The sequence below is a fragment of the Podarcis raffonei genome, chromosome 7 (genome assembly GCF_027172205.1).
Source record: "Podarcis raffonei isolate rPodRaf1 chromosome 7, rPodRaf1.pri, whole genome shotgun sequence".
In the NCBI taxonomy this organism is placed as follows: Eukaryota; Metazoa; Chordata; class Lepidosauria; order Squamata; family Lacertidae; genus Podarcis; species Podarcis raffonei.
The window spans coordinates 3185464-3212006 of NC_070608.1; the positions used below are offsets into that span (position 1 = coordinate 3185464).

General features: G+C 52.5%; 1 protein-coding gene across 1 annotated transcript; it reads right to left on the reverse strand.

The window, feature by feature from the left end:
* On the reverse strand, positions 1-26543 carry LOC128417000 (ubiquitin carboxyl-terminal hydrolase CYLD-like). Its single transcript, XM_053395134.1, has 15 exons — positions 26421-26543; positions 20387-20866; positions 18862-19143; positions 17384-17459; positions 16555-16763; positions 15629-15782; positions 15288-15423; positions 14826-14936; positions 14246-14337; positions 13426-13492; positions 12547-12679; positions 11749-11857; positions 11039-11157; positions 10298-10517; positions 1-2052 (listed from the first exon to the last, which is right to left on the reverse strand). The coding sequence occupies exons 1-15, from the start codon at positions 26490-26492 to the stop codon at positions 1868-1870; spliced, it is 2445 nt and encodes an 814-aa protein (XP_053251109.1). The 5' UTR covers positions 26493-26543; the 3' UTR covers positions 1-1867.

Sequence of the window (26543 nt, forward strand, 5' to 3'; positions counted from 1 at the left end):
TCAGAAAAAAATGCTCTATTGGAGGACGTATTTTACAAAGAGATTGACCCCACTACATACAAAAATGTCCACTTTGAGGTTTTTTAAGGCGGGAGGGCAGTTGGATACAGCTGGTGATATAAGTTCTAGAAATAGAGGAAAGAAGAATGCCAACACAGATTCCAAGAATTTAAATAATGCAAGCACAATCTCTGCAACTGGCCTCTCAAGCTAGGCCTCAAGGAAGCAAAGGGGCTGTTACAAAGTGAACCCCGGCTATCACCAAATAAACACAAATAACTTTGATAAATTAATTTCCTGCTAATTTCTTATTTCCTGCTTGTAGAAGCCCAAGCAGACACCAAAACGTCTTGGATTTCTGTGTCAGACAAGCTTCTTTCCCCAACAAGGCAATGTCCTACTGGAAAGTGCTGTAATACTTTATAATTTCAGGCTGCAGAACAGGACATCTCAGCAGAGGTGATTTAGAAATACAATGTAGGGAGAGTCGTTTAAAAGGGCTAGACAGGTCACACAGATGCTGTCAACATGTAAGGCACTTAGTCCTCTCCCTACCCAAAATCTTATTGCACAGTATTTTAGTAGACAGAAAATGCCAACTGTTCTGTAAAATTCACATAGAATACAGAATCCCTGTGCTTTTTCTGCAAGAGAATTATTTCTTCTTTTCTTTCAGTAGCTCAATATATTTGGGAGAATGTCTGAAACACCAAACCCAAACTATTTAGAGATGGAAACCAAGAAGAAATGTCAACTTGGGGTGGGATGGGGAGAGAGTGAGGCAGTGGGGTCATTCTAACCCATGGGAGATGAACTGTCAAGATACCATCATGGAATTTGAGAGGGGGAAGAGGAAGTCCAAAGGATCGTGTTTCTAGGAACCATCACAGGAAATCTGGCCAACAAAGGCCAGTTTGCATAAGGAAGCAGGAGTCCTTGAACAGGAGGAACAAAAATTTAACCACTTACTCTGTTAGCTCTGCACTGCTCTACAAGGACGGCTCGTGCAGGAGACTTAATAACAGTGCTGTTGAATTCACAGTAAGGCAGGCCAGGCCATTCCCCAGGAGTCACCAGACTGCCTGGGCACCTGCCGTTCTGGATGGTTGTATATAGTCCACAGCCCTGGCAGCCACACTTCCTTGTGAAAGTTGTAAAGGCTGAAAAAGCAGAAGGTGTGAGAGCCATCTCCACACACTTGGGCCATTTTCTCCCAAAACCAAAGGTATTTATCCAAAGTGCTTGTCCTGCCTGAGACACGTCAACATCGAGATGCTTCAGTTTGAAGCTTCAATTACCATCTAAAACAAATTACACAAATTTAAAAGTGCAAGTCAAGCGCACAGGGCTGCCACAGATGGCAAAGGACCACACCAACAACCAAGTGTGCAGAGGGGGGCAGTCTGCTATTCCCTAGGGATTCCAGGTCAAACCCAGAACTTACTGCAGGAAGAGCTTTTAGTCTGAGACATTCAATTCCCACCTCTCCCACCAAGGGGAAGGAATGATCAGAATAAGAGTACTGGATTTTTGGAACCCAGATGAGGTGAAACCCTGAGACAGGCCACTTCCTGGTGCACAGACCAGAATGTCTTTGTGCAAGCCCAGCCTTGAGCTTCTGCGTTTTCCTGAGTTGTAGCCCTTACCAAAAGGAGTATGGGAACTGAGAGGGGAGGTTGCTCCACCAATACTAGTCCCACATTTCTGACAAGTCCAGATTCGCAGGTTTGAATCACCTGCCCTAGGCAAAGTAGTTTCACTCGTTCCATTCTCCAGAGGCGATTCTGTAAACAGCGTGAGAGACAGCGCAGTGGAAGAGCATCAGAGCCCCTTCCTCTCTGTTCCACTGCAAGAAGCAACCCACTGCTCACTTATAGAGTGCCATTTTCTTGCTTTGGTACATGTACATGTAAGCATCACAGAAGAGGCGCTTAGCTACTCCTTCCATATCCCGGGGCTGCTGCATGGCCAGGGTGGCTACGGGCATCTCCAGGTACTTGGCAACCTCTGGGCACAGAGTCACAGTGGGAATGTTGAAGCCGTCCTCATCACCTGCGGGAAAGAGAGGAAGATGTTAGTTTCTGTTTATGCCACTGTGCAGTGCTTAGAGTCACAAGGCTCTGTTTTGCATTCCAGAGATTCCAGGCTGTTGGAAGTCTCACAGAAGACAGGAGATGGATAGATGGATGTGATGTTACTGATTTCCTGTTCCTTTGTTTCAGTTGCTCCTGCTTTCACAGAGAGTGCATGTATTTTTCTTTTCTGTCCGCATAGTTAGAAATAAAACCTAGCAACGTAGCTGTCAGCGCTGCCCAAGGTCCCAGCTCACACAAGACCAACGCTGCTTCTTGCTCAAGTTAAAAAGTCTTTATTGAAGTTCAGTCTCATTTCCAGACGCGCAGCGCGCAACGCTACATCTATCCATCAGACCGTAGAAGTCCCATCTGAATCTCCTCCCCCCTGACACCAGCTTAAGATTCTAGCCTTACTCCACCTCTTCCTCTGTTCCTTCTTTCTCTGGGTCCTTCTGCTAGTCGGAGTCTCAGCCCTCCGAGATTCTTCTGACGCTGATTCTCCCGACTCTTCCCCCTCCCTCTTTCGGGCTTTAGGACCTGGCTCCCAATCCGGGTTTTCTGCTGCCCCGCGCTCCTCCACATTTGAACTTGGCGCGCGCGCGCAGCCTCCCACTTTCCTTCTGACCGTTACACTTGTGTCACTGCTCCCCCTTTCGGGGAGGCTAGCTGGACCTGGCCTTCCCTCCGTCTCCCCACTCCCCGATGGAGGAGAAGCTGGTCCTGACTCACGTGACTCTTCCCCCCCACTGTGCTCTGGTGGGGGAACTGGCCCTACTCCTCCGCTACTCCTTTGGGACTCCCCTCTGGTTCCTTGTTTATGGATCGTCTCCCCTGGGATTCGCCTCGCCCTTACCATAGGCACCCCCTCCTGGGAATCTTCTGATTCGCTGGAGAAGCTCATGGAATCTCTCGGTCCACTGTCATATTCCCCTACGCTCCCCTCTGATTCCTCTCCTCCGCTCTCTATTTGCTCTCTCCCCTGCTCTTCTGCTCCTGAGCCTCTGACATCCATCCCCCCCTCGAAGCCCCCCCTTCCCCCCTCCCCCTCTTCGGGTGTGGGTTCCAGGTGCTCCAGCGCTGGGGGTGTGAGTGCTGGCTTCCGTTCTCTCCCCCTGGTGTGCAACCGGCCAGCGGGATCAGGCCCCCCCACGATGGGTTCGTCGACGTCGACTTCCTCTGCTTCCATTTCTCTGCTGTCGTGCTCAAAACCAAGATCCTCCCCCCACACGTCCATGTCCACTTCTCCACCCTGTCCCTCGGGTGAGGCTGTGTGCAAGGGCCCCCTCAGCAGTTCCCTGCTCCACCCCACTTCTGGTTGAGTGTCCCACCAATAGGAGCGGTCCGTGGCAAACCCCGAGAGCGACCCCTCCGGGGAGCTCATCCCCGGCGTCGGCTCCTCATCTGAGGAGAAACCTTGGAACGTGCTGGCTGACAGTGTGGGTGTGAAAAGCCAGTCGTCGAAATACTCCGCCGGCATGGGTCTGTGTGGGAAGATCGAATGGAACTCGTCTTTGAGGTAGTGCTCCTCCACGGCGTAGCACGGCACCCACTCGTTGGCGCTGGCCGGAGTACCCTCCCTGGCGAGGAGATATTCAACTCCCTCTTCCCCCCATCTGGAGTCCAAAATCTCTGTGACCTCGTTGAGTGGCGTCGCCCTCTGTGGTCCCTCCCCTGTTGGCGATGGGCTACGTGGAGCTGGTGCGGTCCCTGGCGCCTGAAACCTGTGGGGTGCCTTGTAAGGCGTGAGCACTGACCTGTGAAAGACTGGGTGCATTCTGGAGCCCTCCGGGAGTGTCAACCGGTAGGCCACTGGATTGATTTGTGCCGCGACCTGGTAAGGTCCCAGCTGCTTGTGTCCTAGCTTCCTCTTAGCTAGCGTTCTGGCCGGCACTGCCTGAGCTGCTAACCAGACCCAGTCCCCTACCTGTATGTCTTCCCCAACCCTCCTGTGCCTGTCTGCCTGCATCTTGTAGGCGTGTTTCGCGAGTTCCAAGTGCCTTCGGAGTTGCTCATGGACCTCCTGTAACTCTGCGGCTAAGTGCTCTGCCCCCCGTGGCTCCCCCTCTGCCTCGGTCTCCAACCCCGGGAAGGTTCTGGGGTGGCGCCCATTGTTGGCGAAGAACGGTGTCACCCCTGTAGACCCGTGCTTCGTGTTGTTGTAGGCAAACTCGGCTAGCGGTAGGTAGTCCACCCAGGTCGAGGGCTGTTGATTGGCGTAGCATCGCAGGTACTGCTGCATGATGGCGTTGACCCTCTCCGCTTGTCCGTTGGTCTGCGGGTGTCGTGCCGACGCTAAGTTGATCTTGACGTTCAGGATGCCCAGCAGCTTCTGCCAGAAGTTCGAGATGAATTGGCGGCCCCGGTCGGACAGGATGGACCGCGGCAGGCCGTGAGCTTTGAAAACGTGGTCTATGAACAGCTTGGCGGTCTGTTCCGCTGTGGCCACCTTCGCGCACGGAATGAAATGCGCCATCTTGGTGAAGAGGTCTACGACCACGAGTACCGCTGTTTTGCCGCGCGAACTGGGCAGATCTGTAACAAAGTCCAGGGCCACTTTCTCCCATGGTTCGAGCGGCGTCTGCAGCGGTTCCAGCAGACCCGCCGGCTTCCTGTGTACTGGCTTGGCCCTTTGGCAGGTGTCACACCTGGAAACGTAATCCGCAACTTCTCCCCGCACCTTGGGCCACCAAAAGTCCCTGGTGACTAATTCTGCCGTCTTGTCCTTGCCGAAGTGCCCAGCGCTGGGCGCGTCGTGCAGCTGCTGCAAGACTCTCGCGCGAAGGTCGTCTCCCGGTACGTAGAGAGCCCCTTTGCGGAGGAGTAGTCCGTCGCGTATCTTGAACTCGTCGTCCCTCGCTGTGCCGTTTCGCACCTCCTCCATCTTGGATTGCGCAAACGAATCCGCCTGTAGCGCGCGACGGACTGCGTCCAGGTCCACTGCGGCTGAAGCGCACGCCCACACCTCTGGTGCGAAAATGTGTTTGGCCTCTGCCGGTGCCGCTTCCTCGAGATACTGCGGCTTCCTGGATAGCGCATCCGCCATGACGTTGTTGTCTCCCGGGATGTATTCTATCCGGAAATCGAAATCTGCAAAGAACTCCGCCCAGCGGATGTGTCTCTGGTTCAGGAACTTCGCCGTGCGCCAGTACTCCAGGTTCTTGTGGTCCGTGCGAACCTGCACTGTGTGTCTGGCTCCGAGGAAGTGCCGCCACGCCTTGAAGGCTGCATGAATGGCCAGCAACTCCCTGTCCCAGATGGTGTAGTTCTGCTCCGACGTGCTGAGCTTCCTGGAGTAGAATGCGCACGGTCTCCAGTCCCCTTGCGGATCTTGCTGCAACAGGACCGCCCCCACCGCTCTGTCCGAGGCGTCCGTTTCAACCCTCATCGGTTTGCTGGGGTTTACGTGTAGCAGCTGTTCTTCGGACGCGAAGAGACGCTTGAGCCTCCGAAAGGACTGCTCCGCCTGGTCCGTCCAGGTGAACTTCTTCTTCTTGGAGCTGAGGGTGTCCGTGATGGCCGCCGTCTCCTTCGCGAACCCCTTGATGAACTTGCGATAAAAGTTGGCGAAACCGACGAACTTCTGGACCTCCTTCCGGTTGCGCGGGCTCTTCCAGTCCAACACTGAGCGGACCTTGGCGCTGTCCATGGCAAGTCCCTTGTCGGACAGCTTGTAGCCCAGGAAATCCACCTCTGTCGTGTCGAACTGGCACTTCTCCAGTTTGGCGTAAAGTCTGTGCTCCCGTAGTCTCTGCAGGACCTCCTTGACGTCCTCCTCGTGCGCCTCCTGCGAGTCCGAAAAGATCAGGATATCATCTAAGAAGCAGACGCACTTCTTGTAGAGGAGTCCCGCTAGCACGTGGTGCATGAAAGCTTGGAAACAATGGGAGCCATTTTGGAGACCAAACGGCATGACTCTGTATTCATAGGTTCCTAAAGGCGTAAACATGGCTGTCTTCCACTCGTCGCCCTCCCGTATGCGTATAAGGTTGTAGGCCCCTCGTAGATCCAACTTGGTGAAGATCCGTCCCTTCCTCACCGTCGCGAGCAGGTCGTCAATTTTGGGCATGGGGAATGCTGTGGGCTTTGTCCTGGAATTGATGATTCTATAATCCACTATGAGCCTCCGTTCGGGCGTGTCTCTCTTCTTCACGAAAAACACGGGACTGCCCCCCACTGCTTTGGATTCCCGGATGAATCCCCGCTTCAAATTGCGATCTATGAACTCCCTGAGTTCTTGCATTTCGTCTTTAGACATGGAGTACAGTCTCCCAGTCGGCAGCGTCGCCCCTGGCAGGAGGTCAATCTTGCAGTCGTAGGGTCTGTGGGGAGGCAGCTTGTCTGCTTCCTTCTCGCAGAAGACTTCCAAAAAGGCCTTGTACTTGTTGGGCACCGCTTGCACCATGCCTAGGTGTAGCTGCGGTGCATCCTCTTGCCCCTCCTCTTCCTGGCAGGTCTGGATGCAGTGCGCTGCGCAGTAGGAAGAGCAGAAGGTCAATTGCCGCTGGTACCACGCTAATGCCGGGCTGTGCCTATCCAGCCAACTCATGCCCAACACTATGGGCGTGTCCGACAGGTGGGTGACGTTGAAACTGATGACTTCGCGGTGGTTCCCAATTTGCATCACCAGAGGCAGTGTCTGCTATACCACCTCTCCTCCCAGTATCTTCCTGCCATCTACCGTGACAACATTTAGGGGCGTCGTGGCTGGCAGGAGTGCTATGCGATGCTGCTTGACGAAGTCCAACCCTACAAAGTCTGCGTTGCTACCAGAGTCAATGGTAATAGGGACCTCCAGGGTGAGCCCATCGGGCAGCTGGAGCAATGCAGTGAGTTGCACCACTGGTTTGGGTGGGAGGGGGTCTGTGGGCCGCAAAATCTCTGGGGACTGCTTCACTGACTCGCCTGGTTGAGCCCCAGTGCCTCCATCTCCAACCAGGCTTCGCCGTTTCCCTGCTGCTCTACTCCCTGCTGAATTGCTCCTTTAACAGTTGCTGAGGCTGCAGTGTGCTTCTGGAGCCTCTGGGGACACTCTTTGGCCATGTGCAGTGCACTGTCGCAGATGTAACACTTCCTGCTCCCTCTAGGAGCCTTCGCCTTGACTGCTCCTGGTGTTTGGGCTCTGCTTGCTGTCTGAGCCCTTGCACCTCCGATTTCCATTGGCTCCTCTCCCCTCATCAGAGGAGACGTGGACTGAGCGCGCTCTGTCTCTCTGGGTAGGAAGGGAGTCGTTCTAACTGACGTGTTTGCTCTTCGCCCCTCCTCCCTGCTCCACGGGCGTTCTTCCAGGCGCACCCCAATTGCGAGCGCCCTTTGGACTACTTCTGTGGTGTTTTGGGGTCTCTCCCCCCTCGCCAGTTCATCTTTCACGGCTCCATTCAGCCCCTCCCAGAACAGATCCCTGACGGCAGCTGAGTCCTTCTGCCAGCCCAGCACATTTACTAACCCAAAAAAGCGGGAATGATACTGGCGCACCGTCGCTTTTCCTTGCCGCAATCCATGCATTTCCCTTCTAGCGACATCCACATCCACCGTTGATTTAAAGCAAGCGTCCATGGCTTCAATAAAAGCGCTTGAATCTTTGAGGGCGGGGTCATTTTCGCGTAACAAGGTTCGCAGCCACGACTTAGCTTCCCCATGCAGATGAGTGATTATGAAACCCACTTTCTCCTCCTCATCTCTAAAATCTTTCCGAAGCAAATTGAGCGCGAGAACTACTTCTGCTCTGAAGTTAGGGTACTGCTGCAGGTTCCCGTCAAAATGGGTCACAAGGCTCGCCCCCCTTTTCCCGAGGCCAACTCCCTCCGGCTTGGCTCCCAGCTGCCCCTCCTTTCCCCATCTGTCCCACCTGGCTTGCAGATCCTGGCAGAGCGCAGCTGTTTCTCCTTCTTTTTTCTTAGACGCAGCCAATTCTGTGTAGAGCGTTGAGACCGCTTCCTGCAATTGCTTGACTTTTTCCTCTGTAGTCATCTTTGCCTATCTTCGTGAGCTTGCAGAGTTTTTTTTTGGAGATGGGACTTACTGTCAGCGCTGCCCAAGGTCCCAGCTCACACAAGACCAACGCTGCTTCTTGCTCAAGTTAAAAAGTCTTTATTGAAGTTCAGTCTCATTTCCAGACGCGCAGCGCGCAACGCTACATCTATCCATCAGACCGTAGAAGTCCCATCTGAATCTCCTCCCCCCTGACACCAGCTTAAGATTCTAGCCTTACTCCACCTCTTCCTCTGTTCCTTCTTTCTCTGGGTCCTTCTGCTAGTCGGAGTCTCAGCCCTCCGAGATTCTTCTGACGCTGATTCTCCCGACTCTTCCCCCTCCCTCTTTCGGGCTTTAGGACCTGGCTCCCAATCCGGGTTTTCTGCTGCCCCGCGCTCCTCCACATTTGAACTTGGCGCGCGCGCGCAGCCTCCCACTTTCCTTCTGACCGTTACACTTGTGTCACTGCTCCCCCTTTCGGGGAGGCTAGCTGGACCTGGCCTTCCCTCCGTCTCCCCACTCCCCGATGGAGGAGAAGCTGGTCCTGACTCACGTGACTCTTCCCCCCCACTGTGCTCTGGTGGGGGAACTGGCCCTACTCCTCCGCTACTCCTTTGGGACTCCCCTCTGGTTCCTTGTTTATGGATCGTCTCCCCTGGGATTCGCCTCGCCCTTACCATAGGCGCCCCCTCCTGGGAATCTTCTGATTCGCTGGAGAAGCTCATGGAATCTCTCGGTCCACTGTCATATTCCCCTACGCTCCCCTCTGATTCCTCTCCTCCGCTCTCTATTTGCTCTCTCCCCTGCTCTTCTGCTCCTGAGCCTCTGACAGTAGCTCATATTTTCTCGTCCTTCCCTGCGTGCTGGATACTCTGCGTAATGAGGAAACATGTCTGGAGCCTCATCAAAGGCTCAGGTCGTTAATCATGTCGGAAGAGATTCCGAAAGACTCGACCGGAGGATGAGCTTTTCCTGCTCAGTCGTAGTGGAGATTCTGACAGAAAAGAGGGTCCTTTGGTTAGGTGAACCCCCTTGGGTGCATTTGGAATGACCCCCTGCCTTATGCAGCCAGGACTGGTCAACCTCTGCAACTGCACAGACACACAACTGGGATGGGTGTATCATTCGTGAGAGATCACTGCCCTTCAAGAAAGGAAAGAGGAGCACTTTGCTGATTCAGGAAGCGAGGATTTATTTGTGTCATGGACTGGTTGGGCACGGATGAATAGCGGGAGGAACCAGCTGGGGAACCCCAAGGGAAGAAGGCTCAGAGCCCGGGGAGTGGTGATGGGACAGTGATGAGTGGTCAGAGGGAGCAGACTGGGAGGAGGAGGTGTCAGAAGCTGAAGGGGTAACCGGGCTTAGTGAGCAGGGACAGCATGTGACAGAAAGGAGTCCAGAATCAGAGGCAGAAGCAGGTGAGTGGGATGAGGGGGGCCAAGAGGCAGAGCTGAGTCACAGGTGTCTCTCCCCCACCCTTCTGCAACAACCCTTCTGGTTCTGTCCCCGCCCCCAGAACCAGGAGAGGTATGAAACAGGAGGAGCATAGGCAGGCTGCATACAGGAGCAGTCTCTGATTGCTTGGAAGAAACCCTGGAGAGGTGGCATAAGAGGGCTGCGGGGAGGTGAGGACTTTAGTCTTGGCAACTGATTTCATGCAGTAGGACCTACAGGGCATGAGCTGCTGTGCTCATTAGGCCTGAAACTCAGCCATGTCTGTGAAGACCATGTTTTGCTAATAAAGAGTTAACTCCAGCTTTGAACTATGTGACTTACTGGCCGTCTCTGTGACATTATGCCAAACCTAACTCTTCCTACTGTGTTCTATGCTCACAGAACTGCTTTTGTGTAGCTACACAATTTTGACATTATAATGCAGATACAGGGAACTTGTGGGCCTCCAGCTGTTGCTAGACTCCAACTCCCATCCTCCCTAACGATTTGCCCCACTAGCTGAGGCTGATAGGAGCTGGGGCATCCAACAATATTTGGGGGGGTCACAGGTTCCCCATCCTTGCTATAAACAAGGTGTGGGGAACCTTTGGTCCTCCAGATGTTGCTGAACTACACCTCTCACTAGCCTCAAGCGTGTTCAATGGCCAGGGAAGATGGGAATCGTAGTCCCAGACCCCTGCATTAAATGAGCCAATCCCCTTCCTAACATCGAAACAACATCCCTAAATGCATTTGTGGCTTTTTTGGGTTGTGGGGGGAGGCATGCACGCACCTGTTCAAACAGCACACAAACTTACCATGCCTATCTGCCATGCTGTCAAAAAACATCCAATTCTCCTTCTCTGGTCCATATTTCACAAAGGAGACATAGTGACTGGTTTCAATGCAGAGAACAGCAAAGAGCTCCAGTTTCTCCCGAGGCACCCGGAAGCTGCCCAGGCGGCTGCCCCTGCAGAACTCCTCGGGGATGTGCAGTTTTGTCAGCTGATGGGCTTTGCGCTGGTAATGAGAGTGAGCCTGCAAACAGCCACAAGACAGTAAAGCTAAAGGGGTGGCGAGGGCTCATGTGGAATGGGGCACCTGCTGCCATCAGGGGGGTCTGTGCTTTTAAAGAAAGGAAGTCCACAAGCCCCGGTCAAGGAACTGTGGCCTAGCATCCCTTTTGCTCTCAGAAAACCCACATCCACCCTAACCGGGGCATGCAGAAACGCCTGCAGAACCCACAGAACAAAGGGAATGTTCACAGCAAAGAAAAATGATTAAAGTTCTCTGATTCTATAAAAACATTTTAAACAAATAAATACTGCTACCAAATTTGGAGAGGGCCCTCAGGGGCAACTAGAATGCTTTTGGGGAGCCAAGTAAGGCCCACAGGCTGTTGGTTAACCACCCTCTGGTATATACCAAGTCCATCAGTGAGTTCCTCTAAAGAAAAGGGCTCCTTCACTCCTTTCCTGAAGTCTCAAGAGGAGCAGGCATGAATCTGGGGCCTTAGACGTGAAACTTCTTCCCACTATGGTACAAATGAAAAGGGGTACCTGAGTGCAGCAAGAATCGCAATACTGCTTCAATCCGGTGTCTGCAAACATCTTGTCTTTGAAGCACGCCGAGCATTCCTGAGTGGCCACAGCTCCGCACACAAAACACTCCCTGGGACCTACAGTGGGAGACTAAAGATCACACCTTGAACCTTTCAGAGCCTGCCTACAGCACAGGATGCACTTTCTACTGAGAAATGAATTGGGCCAAAAATGGCTAAGCGATCTTTAGTGTGGTTCCTCTGGCCAGCTTCCAAGCCACAATGGTATATTGTTGTTTAGATCACACAGATATCCTGGCTAATAGCAGCCTCTAGTCCTGAATCAGGCTCAGGGAGAAAGAAGCACAGCAGGATCTTTCCTGACAAACAAGCTGAACCACCTACAAAATGCTTAAGAACGCTCCTTGTACTTATTATCACAACTGCCCGATGATGAAAGTTAGGCTGAGGGAGAAGGATTTGCCAGGGAGCTTCATGAATGGACCGGCATGAGAACCTCTCACTGTTTAATTCCAGGACGTTCCCGATGAACCCTGGGTCAGTTATAGAGGCCACAGCAGTGAATCCATTCTCTGAACTGCCATCAGTCTCACACAGTGCTATTGCAGCATGTCACTCCAAGGAAGCGGATGACAAATCTAGGTAAAGGGAACTAGAATACGTTTGCGTCCACATCCCCACCCCTATTGTATGATGCCCATAACTTACTATCCAGCAGCAGGTCAGTAATGTCCAGCTCCAAGGAGGGGATGATTTTGCTGAACATTTTGTATTCCTTCCCAAAACGGGGCATTTGGAGGATAAAGCAGGAGGGAATCTAGGCAGAGGGAGAAATGGAAGTCACATCATCGGGACTTGCTCTCCAGCCAGAAGTTTCCAAGCAATCACACAATGCAGAATCTGGGTTGGGCTGACGGTCAGGGAAGGGCAGTCTATCTGCTTATAGCCACATAGCAAATTGATCTGCAATGGGAAGCCCAGCAGTTTCCTGCATCTCAGAGCTGAGTAGAAGAGGGCACCGCTGCAGGGCAAGCTTTCCTCACCTCTACATGGAAAGTTGTGCCTGCTCAAAGTTCAATACAATTCTTGGCAAAGGCGGTGGGGCAACTGCTGGTATTCCTGGATGAGACCAATTATCTAGAGCAAGGTTTCCCAAACTTGGGTGGTTTTTGGACTACAACTCCCATTATCCCTGACCACTGGTCCTGCCAGTTAGGGATAATGGGAGGTTTAGTCCAACAAAAGCGGGAGACCCAAGTTTGGGAAACCCTGGTCTAGATGTCCTACAATGTGGGTTCAGGTTCAGAACTGAACCAGCCTCGGTCACCCTGATGGATGACCATGAAACAGACGGGGGAGTGTGACCTTGTTGATTGAGCTCAATATCTCAGCAGCTTTTGACACCATTAACCAAGATATCCTCCTGGACAGGCTCACGTCATGCTCTGCAGCGCCAGAATGTTAAAATACAGAGAAGCAGCAACCAAAAGGGTCACAATGACTCACCTCCACCAGCTTGAGATCAGATGAGAGAAAGGAATGCTCTACCAGCTGCTGCACGTTGGGCACCACCAAGTCCTCCTGCTTGTCCATGAATATCTGGTAGCAGTAGCACTCCTGCTCCTTGAGCCTTCCAGACCTGAAAGTGATGGGCAGGTGACTCCTCTGCGGCTATCCAGATGCTGCACCCCACTCCCCACAAAAGGAATTATTAGAGCAACGGCAGCTGTTTCAATAGCGCAATGGGAAAATGAATTTCTTAGGCTTCTCTCCATTCCCTCTGAGCAGCACTATGGGGCGCAGGGGGTGCAGCTGGGTGGAAGCCAGGCTCCCCCATTCTGAGCCACTGCAGGCATATGAACTCCTGCCCTTAACACACCGCTTTTGGGGTAAGGTCAGCTGGAGACCTGGAGAACTTGGGTTTGCCTCCATCAACACCTGAGGCTCTCTAGACTTCAAATCAACACACACTTGTAGAGCTGAACACTAATTCCCCAGCCAAATAAAAATAAAAATAGTTAGCAAGGTGCCCTTCCCCGCAATTATCCTCTGCCACAGGGGTGGTTAACCTTTGGGTCATCCAGTTGCTGCTGAACTACAAATCCACGACAATTAGCAGTGCTGGCTGGGGCTGGAGAAAACAACATCTCAAGGGCCACAAGACATTCCTGCTCCACCAGGCCTAAGGCACTACCCCTTTCCTCCTTCTCCACTTCTCCCCTGACCACAAATAAGTATTTTGACAGCTTCCCTTTACCACTTTAAGTCACTAGCCACCCAGATCAACTCCCTCTGAGGCATAAGATCCTTTGAAGTGTGATTATTTCTTCCTAGTCCCAGAAACACGCAGCCCATATTTCTCAGCTCTTCGGGGTGAAAACTTACTGCAGCTTCAGAAGCGGCTCTATCCCAAGGATGTGATGCATGATGAGATTAAGAAACTCCTCAGGGTCTAAAAGGGCAAAGTAAACGTCACATCAGACACGCTGCTCCCTTCTTCTCCAGCTGCTGTCAGACACAGGCAAATCTTTTGTATAACAGAGTCTGATGGGTCAGGCCAGTGGCCCATTCAGTGCAGAGTCCTGTTCCCACAGTGGCCAACCAGATGCCTCTTCCAGGAAGCCCGCAATTAGGATTTGAGCACAAGAGCATTTTCTTCTCCAGCAGCTGGTATTCGGAGGCTTTCTACCTCCGACAGTGGAAGAAGAAACGAAGGAGAGCAGGTGCGGGTGGGGTGGGTGTGCAGGTAACTGGCCCCCTCCATCACTCAAGAACACACAGAAAATGAAGTCAAAAAGCAGGGGACTTGTGTCTTCTGTCATTGCAGGATACAGGACTCCACAGGAGTATTGGCTTGGCACAGCAAATACCAGCTCTCATACTATGCCGTACCAAACTCGCCAGGTAGTTCTTTAACTTTTGTCAACAGCTTTAAGGGAAGGAGGACCACGCCCACCCAGGGTCTTTGATTATAGTCTTGCAAAGAATCCAATTTGGGATTTCAAGCAATTCCATCTTTATCCTGCCCTCCCCGACAAAAAACCCATGAGGTAGATTAGGCTGGCTGAGAGAGACAGTGACCTATTGCAGTCTCCTCCACCAGTCAGGTTTGTGGCTGAGCAGGGATCTGATACTGGAATAGCTTAGTAGCACATCAAAGTGCACCAGAGCATGAGACCCAAAAAGGGAGGGGGAAATTAAACACCTTTCTCAGAAGTGGCAAAGCTGGAACATTCTCCCTTCTCAGTCAACTGGTGTCGAAGGTCCATCACATTGCTAGCAGCAACAAATCCTTTCCTGAGGAGAGGAGGGAATCGTGTCATCTCTTCAAGAAACTGACATGGTGTTAAAGCCTGGGCTGCATAAATGCATGAATACCCCCAAAATCCCAAATGCCAAGGGGACACTGCTGATTAATAAATAAAATTAATATAGATTTGCTTATTTTGCAGAATTTATTCTGCTTTGCAATGGGGGAAGAAACAAGGAGCTCCACAGAAACCCAAGTTGCAGCTTCTGAAATCCATTGAGTCCACCCTGTTCAGCTTCTTAGATTTCACCAGGCTTACTGCAGAGCTATGGGAACTAGAAACTTTGTGGAGGGTTTTGTTGGTTTTTATACAGAAGGGGAACCTCTCCGCTTCGAGGATGCAGAATTCAGCATGTGACACTGAAGCTGCACCTGCAAAAATTGCAGATAGACAAAGAGGCAAATAAAAGAGCTGAGTTGGAGGTGCAAGTGGACTGCTCCCGTCGGCCAGGAGGACACCCCTTTAGCTACTCACTGCCTGAGAGGGTTGACTATCTTGTCCCGGAGGATGTTCTGAACGTGCCCATCAGGTGGGAGGGAGGGTTTGAAGAGCATGGAATCCAACACAGAGGTGCAGGAGAAGAGGCTGTGGTGAGAGAGGACGCACTTGGTAACTTTGCTAGGTTGGCAGCAACACTCCAGAGTAGTGGATTAAAACAAAACAAAAAACTGACATGGAGACAGAGAGAAATCGAAGCAACAGCATGAGCGGCGGAGAATAGATTTTTCCCATCAAGCTGAATTTGATAGTGCAGTTCACATACCCTACAAAGACCCTTAGCCATGAGAAGAGAAACGTGATTATTCAGGATCTGAGCACAGTCCCTGAAGGTGCCCAAAGGGGGCTATTTCCCATAAACTAAACAGAACTAATGTGGTTTCCAAAAGGGACCCACTTGTATGGGGGTTTGGAAAGGAAGCAAGCGGACCCACCTACCTGAAAAGTGCAGCATCCATGTAGCAAGAATTGCAGTGGCCCTGGATCCCCTTCATCCGCCCTTCCAGGACATTCACGGCCACATCATCTCTGAGAGGGGGCGAGTTGCTTAGGACAGCAGGAGCATCCAGTCCACCTGAAACAGACGGATACTTCCTCTTTCTAAAAACACCTCTAACGTTCTGCTCCTGAAAATATCCCTCTCTTCTTTTAGCTTAGACATGAAGCAACAAACCATGATGGGAAGGGCAAGAGAAAGAGGGGGGGGGGCTGGTCGAAAGCTGCAAATGGACCACTTCATCCTGCCCACGGTGTATCTTCAGTGGAGGAAGGGAACTTACTGAACTCTGTGGACTCCGGGGAAGTGTGGCTGATGGACTGGAAGCGCATGTCCGGCTGGCACGACTCCAGCCTCACAAAGAGGCCACGCTTTGGGGGGCAAGTGAAGTAGCGCACCCCCTGCAGCTCGCCATCAGAAACGCCCTTATCTTCATCCTGTGTGGGAGGGTGAAATCTCTCAGTCAGACAGGCAAGCATTCTGGTCTGAATCTCCCCTAGCACTCTCACAGACAAGGAAAAGGAACAAGAGGGAATTCCGGGGGATTCCACATGGGAAGCTGTGCCAGTACCATCCTCTCTGTTCTTCCTATCAGGCACAAGAACTCCTCAAATCCCTCTTGGGCCCGGCAGTTGAGTTACCAACACCTCTCAATCAGTGGTACCAAAGGCTGACCAAAAGACCGAGAGTCAAACTGTCGCAATTAAATTACCCACCTCAAGACTCTTGGCTCTAGTAGCCCATTTCTTAAGAGAGGGAAGCAGGCTTTCATTTCCAGTAGTCCTGTCAACTGCGTGCCCATTTACCCATTGCATAGCCCAACCCTGTGATACAGTTCTTGATCCTACTAACATGAATCTTTAAAAATGCAGAACTGGGAAACACCAGCCTGCAAATGCTCCAATTGGAGAACAGCCTTTACCAAGGGTGTCGTGGGCTTTGAAGACACTCGAACTCAGGACGCAAGGGAGAAACGTGCCAAGAGGAAGGCATGCTTGGCAAACCCTCACCAGGATCAACTCCCGCCCAGAAACCTATGTCCCCACTGTGGAAGGACGTGTGGATCCAGAATTGGCCTCCATAGTCCCTTACGGACTCACTGTTAAGACCGTGTTCACGGCAGACAATCTTACTCAGCTATGAGAGATCACCAAAGAAGAAGCTAGAGATGTCAAAGACCATGAATGGACGCATGGATGGAACTCTCACCAGCTCAACTCCAGCCATTTTCTGCCGATTTTCAGGCAGGCAGCCAATCCAACAGATTGTTCCCGTGACTGAGTTCCCCTTGTCCAAGTTGATCCGTACCACTGAGTTCACATCAAGGGCGGGTGACTTGCTTTCCAGATCCTCTGCACTCTCACTTCTCTTGCGCTTAGGCTGGTCCTGGAGCCCAGCATCAGCATCCACTTCAAAGCCTGAAAGGCAACACATATGTATTATGCCAGACAGACTTTTGTAATTAACATTTTGATGCCGTTTTATTACTTTGCTGTTGAAGACCCTAGGTGGGAGCTGGAGAGTAGGATTTTATGAGTGACATAGCCATTTTGCTGGTCTGGCTGTTTAGTATTCTCTTTAGCAACCTAAGACCTGATTTGGGTTTGGACGTTAGGCTAACCCTCACTTCTGCTAATAAAGGAATTGCTATGGGATGCCTAGGTATGTTTACCTCGGCATTCTACCCATCAGTGTTGAAATGCGCCTTTGCTTCAGAAAAATATTTTCCTGGTTGGTGAGGGCAATCAGAAAACCTGGGTTCCTTCCAAACCACAAAGTGCCTTCTCATTTTCACTTCTCCCTTCATGCATTCTTCAGCTTGGTGCCTCAATGTTTTAAGAGGAGTGCAACAGAGAAAAATATACCCTATGAGTCTTATAATTTGGTGGAAAAGGCAGACTACAAAGGTGGTTGGTGTGCATGTTATTGTTTTCAGTAGCAGCCTTATAGACTCCAACCCCAATGCCACAGTAGAACCAATAAGATTTCTTGTCCTCCAGAAATGGAGAAGCAAAGCTACCACAGACTATTGAGTCACCTGGGGAAAGCAGCTCCTCTTTAACCACAGAGTCCATGGGGATAACGCGGAAAACATCTTCTGATCCTTCTTCCTCCTATAAACCAAAATAGAATGTGGGTGTATGTTTTAATCTGTTTTTAGCTTATTATTGATTTTATGCTTTGAATGATTTACAAAGCTGTTTTATGGGTTTTCTTACAGATAATTGATTTATTCTCTCTGTAAATAGCTTTGAGTTTTGCTTTTTTAAAACAATCGAGCAGTGTATTAATTTATGAAATAAATGAAGTAGAAAATTTAAGGATATACCTGGAAGTTTTACATACAAAGTATGTGAGCTACTACTAAGGTACATATGCACCATGGATATCATTGGCTTAGTTCACACCAAGCCATGGTTTGTTTAACAAACTACAAGCTGTCGCACAGACAACCACAGATTGTTTCTTCAAAGCTTAGTTTGTTTTCTAGCTGCTTCTTTGGTGAGCATCTTGGGTGGGGCAGCCAAGCAAACTATGATTAAGAAAGGGTGATGGATTCACATGCAACACCAAGTGGGAGTTTAAACAAAGAAAGAACAAGCCATGGATTCCATCTTGGGTTGTTGGCAATAACCAAACCATAGTTAAGCCACAGTATAGCATTGGCTTCTGGTTCTTCTCTGCCTTAAGGGAGGCAGCTCCCACAACAGTGGGAAATTGTTGAAGAAGGAAAAACAAGGTTGATTGAGGGTAATGATCCTTGCAAATCGCCCCCCCCCCCAGGACAGGAGGGAATGGGCTTCACTCGCAGTTCGTCTCAGTACCTGGCTCTGACCCCGGCATGGAATGCGAGGGGCAGAAAGGCGCTGAGTGCAAAAGCACTTTGCCTGCTGAAAACCCTCCAAAGCCAAAGCGGCAAAACGCGACCCACGCATGCGCAGACGCGCTGTCGCGTCTTACATTCTATTCAGGATGCAAACGGGGCTCCGGAACGGATCCCGTTCACATCCCGAGGTACCACTGTACTGCAGTTGTTATATAAGGGATTATTATTATTATGACTGGAATGTAATGGAAATTAATAAGATTTTGGAGACAGAAATAAAGCAAATAATCAAGCCATCAATTCTAGCATGCAGGGGCCACCTTATCTAAATTATTTAAGTCAGCATTTGAACAATTGGTATTAATAATTGTATTATAAATTGTTATTGTTATAATGAGGCTATTATTGGATTGTAATTGAAAACTAATTAAAAATATTATCACAGTATAGCAACCCATGGCTTAGTCTTATATGCAGACCCGGCCATTTTATCCATCTGCCCAGATAAGGACAAGCAAATATTTATCAGTTTCAACTGGCAGAGGAGACCTGTTGCATTATTTCCCTTCCTTGCTCTTTTTGGCGCAACCCCAAAATGGGGGCATCATATTCTCTGTTTTCAGGACATTACTGTCTCAATGAATGCCTCCTCCAGAAGGATTTAATCAGAATGGTGATGACTTTCTTACCGGACACACTTTAACCATCCAGGTGTTTTCTTCCTTGAATACATCCATTGCTATTCCTCGCATGAAGGCATCATCCAAATAGAAGCCGATTGTATCCCCCACTTTCACTGGAGATGCCCCAACTGCGTCTGGATTTGCCTCTTGCTTCGCCATGCCCTTCTCTGGTGCTGATACAAACTGCAGTTTGTTACATGGGAGGAAAAGGCCACAGTCCTTTTTACACTTGAAGTATTCTGTCCCATTGTAGGTACCATCACAGTGGCCTTTGCCTTCACCGTCACCCTGGAGAAGCAGCAGATAGGTTATGTTATAACATCTCAGGATATGAACAAAGAGAGGACACAAGAGAAGAGCCCATTTCTGCTACAAGTATGTGAGTATCATGTAGGAACCAAAGTATACCCTTCAGAGGAGCAGGACACCTTCCCATCCCTCAGAAAAACTGCACTGTAGTTGCAATTAATCCAGAATGCAGCAGCTAGACTGGTGACTGGGAGGGGCTGACGGGACCACATAACACCAGTCCTGAGAGATCTGCATTGGCTCCCAGTACGTTTCCAAGCACAATACAAAGTCTTGGTGCTTACCTTTAAAGCCCTAAACGGCCTTGGTCCTGTATACCTGAAGGAACGTCTCCACCCCCAACATTCAGCCTGGACACTGAGATCCAGCGCCGAGGGCCTTCTGGCGGTTCCCTCATTGTGAGAAGTGAGGTTACAGGGAACCAGACAGAGGGCCTTCTTGGTAGTGGCGCCCGCCCTGTGGAATGCCCTCCCTTCAGGTGTGAAGGAAATAAGCAGCTATCTTCTCTTTAAAAGACATCTGAAGGCAGCCCTGTTTAGGGAAGTATTTAATATTTAATGCTGTATTGTTTTTAACACTTGATTGGAAGCCACCCAGAGTGGCTGGGGAAACTCAGCCAGATGGGCGGGGTATATATAAATAAATTATTATTATTACTATTATTATTTATCATAAAGCCTAAAACCATACAGGAAACATTCAGGAATCGCCCCATTAAAACTTACTAAATTTACTTCTAGCTTTCCATTTCCATTGCCCCAAAGGAGCACATTTTTCATGTACTGTTTAACTCAAAACTTCCATCATGTGACTTCTGTTTAATGTGACTGCATTAATTCCACCTTACTCCCTTCACAGTAACCAAAAGAGATTGGCAAGAAACAGATTAAAATGAGCATGTTATTATGCCTTAGCCAGAAAATAATGTATTTTTCCTTCTTTGAAACCATGAGGAAAGGTTTTGCGGATCTCAAAAGCTTGTGTGAGACATTTTGAACTGGCTGGCCCAAAGAAAGCATTTAACGCTTCTTGTTTCATGTGAGCTAGGCAAAGCACTTCGCTCAAAAGACACTCACACCTAACATGCAAGGCAATGTACTTTTCTCTTATGGATTACTGAGAAAGTATTTATATAGCCTATTTCAGCGTTCAAAGGCTAAATTTAATTACAGACCAGACCGTAAAAATTCAGGACAAGTACAACCTCCATAAATGGCCTCACCTGCAGCTCTACACCAAAGTAAACCGGGCAGAGCCCAGATGGTAAAGGGCTCCTATGAACCTTCCCAATGTAGCAGATGGTACCAGAGAAAGTCTGATGGTCTAGTTCCACAAAGACTTGCTGTCCCTGTTTGGCATTCATGGCTACATCCAGGACATGCCTGTTCAGAAAACAGTTCAACCGTTCATGAATGTTGCTGATGGCTGAAAGATAATCAGCCATCTTGTCAGGCAAAGGCTGCAGAATTTCAGCATCCACAGTGACCACGGATCCATCTTGCTCCATGACAACCCTCAAGAAGCGAGTGGGTGACAATCTAATGGACCGCAAGTAACTCTGTTCGTTCAGGTAACACATACTCCCTGCAGGAAAAAATTTGCTGCCATAAGGGTGGTTTGCAGTCAGGATGTAATACATGTTCTTGTCCCCACGGGAAGGCTGGTACATAGCTACAGTACTCATCTTCACATTCCTTTGGTCCTAAAAAGAAATTACACAATCATGTCATAGGGGAATTTAATAAACCTACTTTGGTCATTGAATAGAAGAAACAAATAATCTTAGGAATGCTTGTAGGTAATTCCTAGACAATGAGAATAAGGAAGTGGGAAGACTCCACACCATACTTCACATTTAACTCAACCATGTATTTATTTAGAACAGGAGTGTTGAGAATTCTCTGGCAGATGCAAGAAATTAGCAGCAAGCAACAAACCCCAATAAGCAAGACCGCAGTCAAAATGTCATCAGTCACAAGTATACCTCCCCCAGCCCCCGGAGCACTTGCACTACAAGTCCCACCAGCCAGCAGCACTCAGCCAGTTTGGACTACAACTCCCACCAGCCCCAGCACCTAGAGGTTGCCCTACAATTCCCACCAGCCAGCAGCACCCAGCGAGTTTGGACTACAACTCCCACCAGCCAGCAGCACCTATCCAGGTTGGACTACAACTTCCACCAACCAGCAGCACCCAGCGAGTTTGGACTACTATTCCTACCAGTCAGCAGAACCCAGTGAGGTTGGACTACAAGGCCATGTGGATCCAGAATTGACCTCCACAGTCACTTACGGACTCATTGCTAAAACCGTGTTTATGGAAGACAATCTTACTTGGCTACGAGGGGTTGCCAAAGAAAGAACAACAACTCCCACCAGCCAGCAGCACCCAGTGAGGTTGCACTTCAACTCCCACCAGCCCCAGCACCTAGAGGTGGCCCTACAACTCCCACCTGCCCCAGCACCTAGAGGTGGCCCTACAACTCCCACCTGCCCCAGGACCTAGAGATGGCCCTACAACTCCCACCAGCCAGCAGCACCCAGTGAGGTTGCACTTCAACTCCCACCAGCCCCAGCACCTAGAGGTTGCCCTACAATTCCCACCTGCCCCAGGACCTAGAGATGGCCCTACAAGTCCCACCAGCCAGCAGCACCCAGCGAGGTTGCACTACAACTCCCACCAACCAGCAGCACCCAGAGAGGTTGCACTACAACTCCCACCAGCCCTAGCACCTAGAGGTGGCCCTACAGTTCCCACCAGCCCCAGCACCCAGTGAGGTTGCACTACAACTCCCAGCAGCCCTAGCACCTAGAGGTGGCCCTACAGTTCCCACCAGCCCCAGCACCCAGCGAGGTTGCACTACAACTCCCACCAGCCCTAGCACCTAGAGGTGGCCCTACAGTTCCCACCAGCCCCAGCACCCAGCGAGGTTGCACTACAACTCCCACCAGCCCTAGCACCTAGAGGTGGCCCTACAAGTCCCACCAGCCAGCAGCACCCAGCGAGGTTGGACTACAACTCCCACCAGCCCTAGCACCTAGAGGTGGCCCTACAAGTCCCACCAGCCAGCAGCACCCAGCGAGGTTGGACTACAACTCCCACCAGCCCCAGCACCTAGAGGTGGCCCTACAAGTCCCACCAGCCAGCAGCACCCAGTGAGGTTGCACTACAACTCCCACCAACCAGCAGCACCCAGTGAGGTTGCACTACAACTCCCACCAGCCCTAGCACCTAGAGGTGGCCCTACAGTTCCCACCAGCCCCAGCACCCAGTGAGGTTGCACTACAACTCCCACCAACCAGCAGCACCCAGTGAGGTTGCACTACAACTCCCAGCAGCCCTAGCACCTAGAGGTGGCCCTACAGTTCCCACCAGCCCCAGCACCCAGCGAGGTTGCACTACAACTCCCACCAGCCCTAGCACCTAGAGGTGGCCCTACAGTTCCCACCAGCCCCAGCACCCAGCGAGGTTGCACTACAACTCCCACCAGCCCTAGCACCTAGAGGTGGCCCTACAAATCCCACCAGCCAGCAGCACCCAGCGAGGTTGGACTACAACTCCCACCAGCCCCAGCACCTAGAGGTGGCCCTACAAGTCCCACCAGCCAGCAGCACCCAGTGAGGTTGCACTACAACTCCCACCAACCAGCAGCACCCAGTGAGGTTGCACTACAACTCCCACCAGCCAGCAGCACCCAGTGAGGTTGCACTACAACTCCCACCAGCCCTAGCACCTAGAGGTGGCCCTACAGTTCCCACCAGCCCCAGCACCCAGTGAGGTTGCACTACAACTCCCACCAACCAGCAGCACCCAGTGAGGTTGCACTACAACTCCCACCAGCCCTAGCACCTAGAGGTGGCCCTACAGTTCCCACCAGCCCCAGCACCCAGTGAGGTTGCACTACAACTCCCACCAACCAGCAGCACCCAGTGAGGTTGCACTACAACTCCCACCAGCCCTAGCACCTAGAGGTGGCCCTACAGTTCCCACCAGCCCCAGCACCCAGCGAGGTTGCACTACAACTCCCACCAGCCCTAGCACCTAGAGGTGGCCCTACAAATCCCACCAGCCAGCAGCACCCAGCGAGGTTGGACTACAACTCCCACCAGCCCCAGCACCTAGAGGTGGCCCTACAAGTCCCACCAGCCCCAGCACCCAGCGAGGTTGCACTACAACTCCCACCAACCAGCAGCACCCAGTGAGGTTGCACTACAACTCCCACCAACCAGCAGCACCCAGTGAGGTTGCACTACAACTCCCACCAGCCCTAGCACCTAGAGGTGGCCCTACAGTTCCCACCAGCCCCAGCACCCAGTGAGGTTGCACTACAACTCCCACCAGCCCTAGCACCTAGAGGTGGCCCTACAGTTCCCACCAGCCCCAGCACCCAGCGAGGTTGCACTACAACTCCCACCAGCCCCAGCACCTAGAGGTGGCCCTACAGTTCCCACCAGCCCCAGCACCCAGCGAGGTTGCACTACAACTCCCACCAGCCCTAGCACCTAGAGGTGGCCCTACAAATCCCACCAGCCAGCAGCACCCAGCGAGGTTGGACTACAACTCCCACCAGCCCCAGCACCTAGAGGTGGCCCTACAAGTCCCACCAGCCAGCAGCACCCAGTGAGGTTGCACTACAACTCCCACCAACCAGCAGCACCCAGTGAGGTTGCACTACAACTCCCACCAGCCCTAGCACCTAGAGGTGGCCCTACAGTTCCCACCAGCCCCAGCACCCAGCGAGGTTGCACTACAACTCCCAGCAGCCCCAGCACCTAGAGGTGGCCCTACAAGTCCCACCAGCCAGCAGCACCCAGCGAGGTTGGACTACAACTCCCACCAGCCCCAGCACCTAGAGGTGGCCCTACAAGTCCCACCAGCCCCAGCACCCAGTGAGGTTGCACTACAACTCCCACCAACCAGCAGCACCCAGTGAGGTTGCACTACAACTCCCACCAACCAGCAGCACCCAGTGAGGTTGCACTACAACTCCCACCAGCCCTAGCACCTAGAGGTGGCCCTACAGTTCCCACCAGCCCCAGCACCCAGTGAGGTTGCACTACAACTCCCACCAACCAGCAGCACCCAGTGAGGTTGCACTACAACTCCCACCAGCCCTAGCACCTAGAGGTGGCCCTACAGTTCCCACCAGCCCCAGCACCCAGCGAGGTTGCACTACAACTCCCAGCAGCCCCAGCACCTAGAGGTGGCCCTACAAGTCCCACCAGCCAGCAGCACCCAGCGAGGTTGGACTACAACTCCCACCAGCCCCAGCACCTAGAGGTGGCCCTACAAGTCCCACCAGCCCCAGCACCCAGTGAGGTTGCACTACAACTCCCACCAACCAGCAGCACCCAGTGAGGTTGCACTACAACTCCCACCAACCAGCAGCACCCAGTGAGGTTGCACTACAACTCCCACCAGCCCTAGCACCTAGAGGTGGCCCTACAGTTCCCACCAGCCCCAGCACCCAGTGAGGTTGCACTACAACTCCCACCAACCAGCAGCACCCAGTGAGGTTGCACTACAACTCCCACCAGCCCTAGCACCTAGAGGTGGCCCTACAGTTCCCACCAGCCCCAGCACCCAGCGAGGTTGCACTACAACTCCCAGCAGCCCCAGCACCTAGAGGTGGCCCTACAAGTCCCACCAGCCCCAGCACCCAGCGAGGTTGCACTACAACTCCCAGCAGCCCCAGCACCTAGAGGTGGCCCTACAAGTCCCACCAGCCCCAGCACCCAGTGAGGTTGCACTACAACTCCCACCAACCAGCAGCACCCAGTGAGGTTGCACTACAACTCCCACCAACCAGCAGCACCCAGTGAGGTTGCACTACAACTCCCACCAGCCCTAGCACCTAGAGGTGGCCCTACAGTTCCCACCAGCCCCAGCACCCAGTGAGGTTGCACTACAACTCCCACCAACCAGCAGCACCCAGTGAGGTTGCACTACAACTCCCACCAGCCCTAGCACCTAGAGGTGGCCCTACAGTTCCCACCAGCCCCAGCACCCAGCGAGGTTGCACTACAACTCCCAGCAGCCCCAGCACCTAGAGGTGGCCCTACAAGTCCCACCAGCCCCAGCACCCAGCGAGGTTGCACTACAACTCCCACCAGCCCCAGCACCTAGAGGTGGCCCTACAAGTCCCACCAGCCCCAGCACCCAGTGAGGTTGCACTACAACTCCCACCAACCAGCAGCACCCAGTGAGGTTGCACTACAACTCCCACCAACCAGCAGCACCCAGTGAGGTTGCACTACAACTCCCACCAGCCCTAGCACCTAGAGGTGGCCCTACAGTTCCCACCAGCCCCAGCACCCAGTGAGGTTGCACTACAACTCCCACCAACCAGCAGCACCCAGTGAGGTTGCACTACAACTCCCACCAGCCCTAGCACCTAGAGGTGGCCCTACAGTTCCCACCAGCCCCAGCACCCAGCGAGGTTGCACTACAACTCCCAGCAGCCCCAGCACCTAGAGGTGGCCCTACAAGTCCCACCAGCCCCAGCACCCAGCGAGGTTGCACTACAACTCCCACCAGCCCCAGCACCTAGAGGTGGCCCTACAAGTCCCACCAGCCCCAGCACCCAGTGAGGTTGCACTACAACTCCCACCAACCAGCAGCACCCAGTGAGGTTGCACTACAACTCCCACCAACCAGCAGCACCCAGTGAGGTTGCACTACAACTCCCACCAGCCCTAGCACCTAGAGGTGGCCCTACAGTTCCCACCAGCCCCAGCACCCAGTGAGGTTGCACTACAACTCCCACCAACCAGCAGCACCCAGTGAGGTTGCACTACAACTCCCACCAGCCCTAGCACCTAGAGGTGGCCCTACAGTTCCCACCAGCCCCAGCACCCAGTGAGGTTGCACTACAACTCCCACCAGCCCTAGCACCTAGAGGTGGCCCTACAGTTCCCACCAGCCCCAGCACCCAGCGAGGTTGCACTACAACTCCCAGCAGCCCCAGCACCTAGAGGTGGCCCTACAAGTCCCACCAGCCAGCAGCACCCAGCGATGTTGCGCTACAATTCCCACCCGCTCCCAGTTGCCGTGCAGCCCCTCTGACGGGCGCCAGGTTGGCCAAGGCCGCGCTGGGAGGTCCGGCGGAGGCCCCTCTCCCCGCGGAGCCCCCCGAACCCTCTGCCCTCCCTCGCAGGGCTGTTGTGAGGGTGGAACGGGGGGGGCGGGGAGGAGCCTCGCCGGGGAAACGGCAGCCCTGCGGGAGAGGAAGGCGGGGGCGCCGCGGGGTCCCTCACCTGCTCGCTCCGCTCGGCGACGGGCCCAGCCGGCGCCGAAGCCGTTCCCGTTTCGCTCTGAGGAAAGGCCATAGAGCGCAGGGGGCGGGGCGGCCAGAGCGTCCACAGGAGGCCGTCGCCCAC

Bases quoted from the DNA above. Each gene is read 5' to 3' on its own strand.
- LOC128417000 (XM_053395134.1), bottom strand. From the start codon at position 26,492: ATGGCCTTTCCTCAGAGCGAAACGGGAACGGCTTCGGCGCCGGCTGGG. The intron at 13,493-14,245 runs GTGTTTAATTTC...TTGCCCTTTTAG, and splicing joins CTTTGCCACTTCTGAGAAAG to ACCCTGAGGAGTTTCTTAAT. The intron at 11,858-12,546 runs GTGAGTCATTGT...CCCTCTGCCTAG, and splicing joins CTGATCTCAAGCTGGTGGAG to ATTCCCTCCTGCTTTATCCT.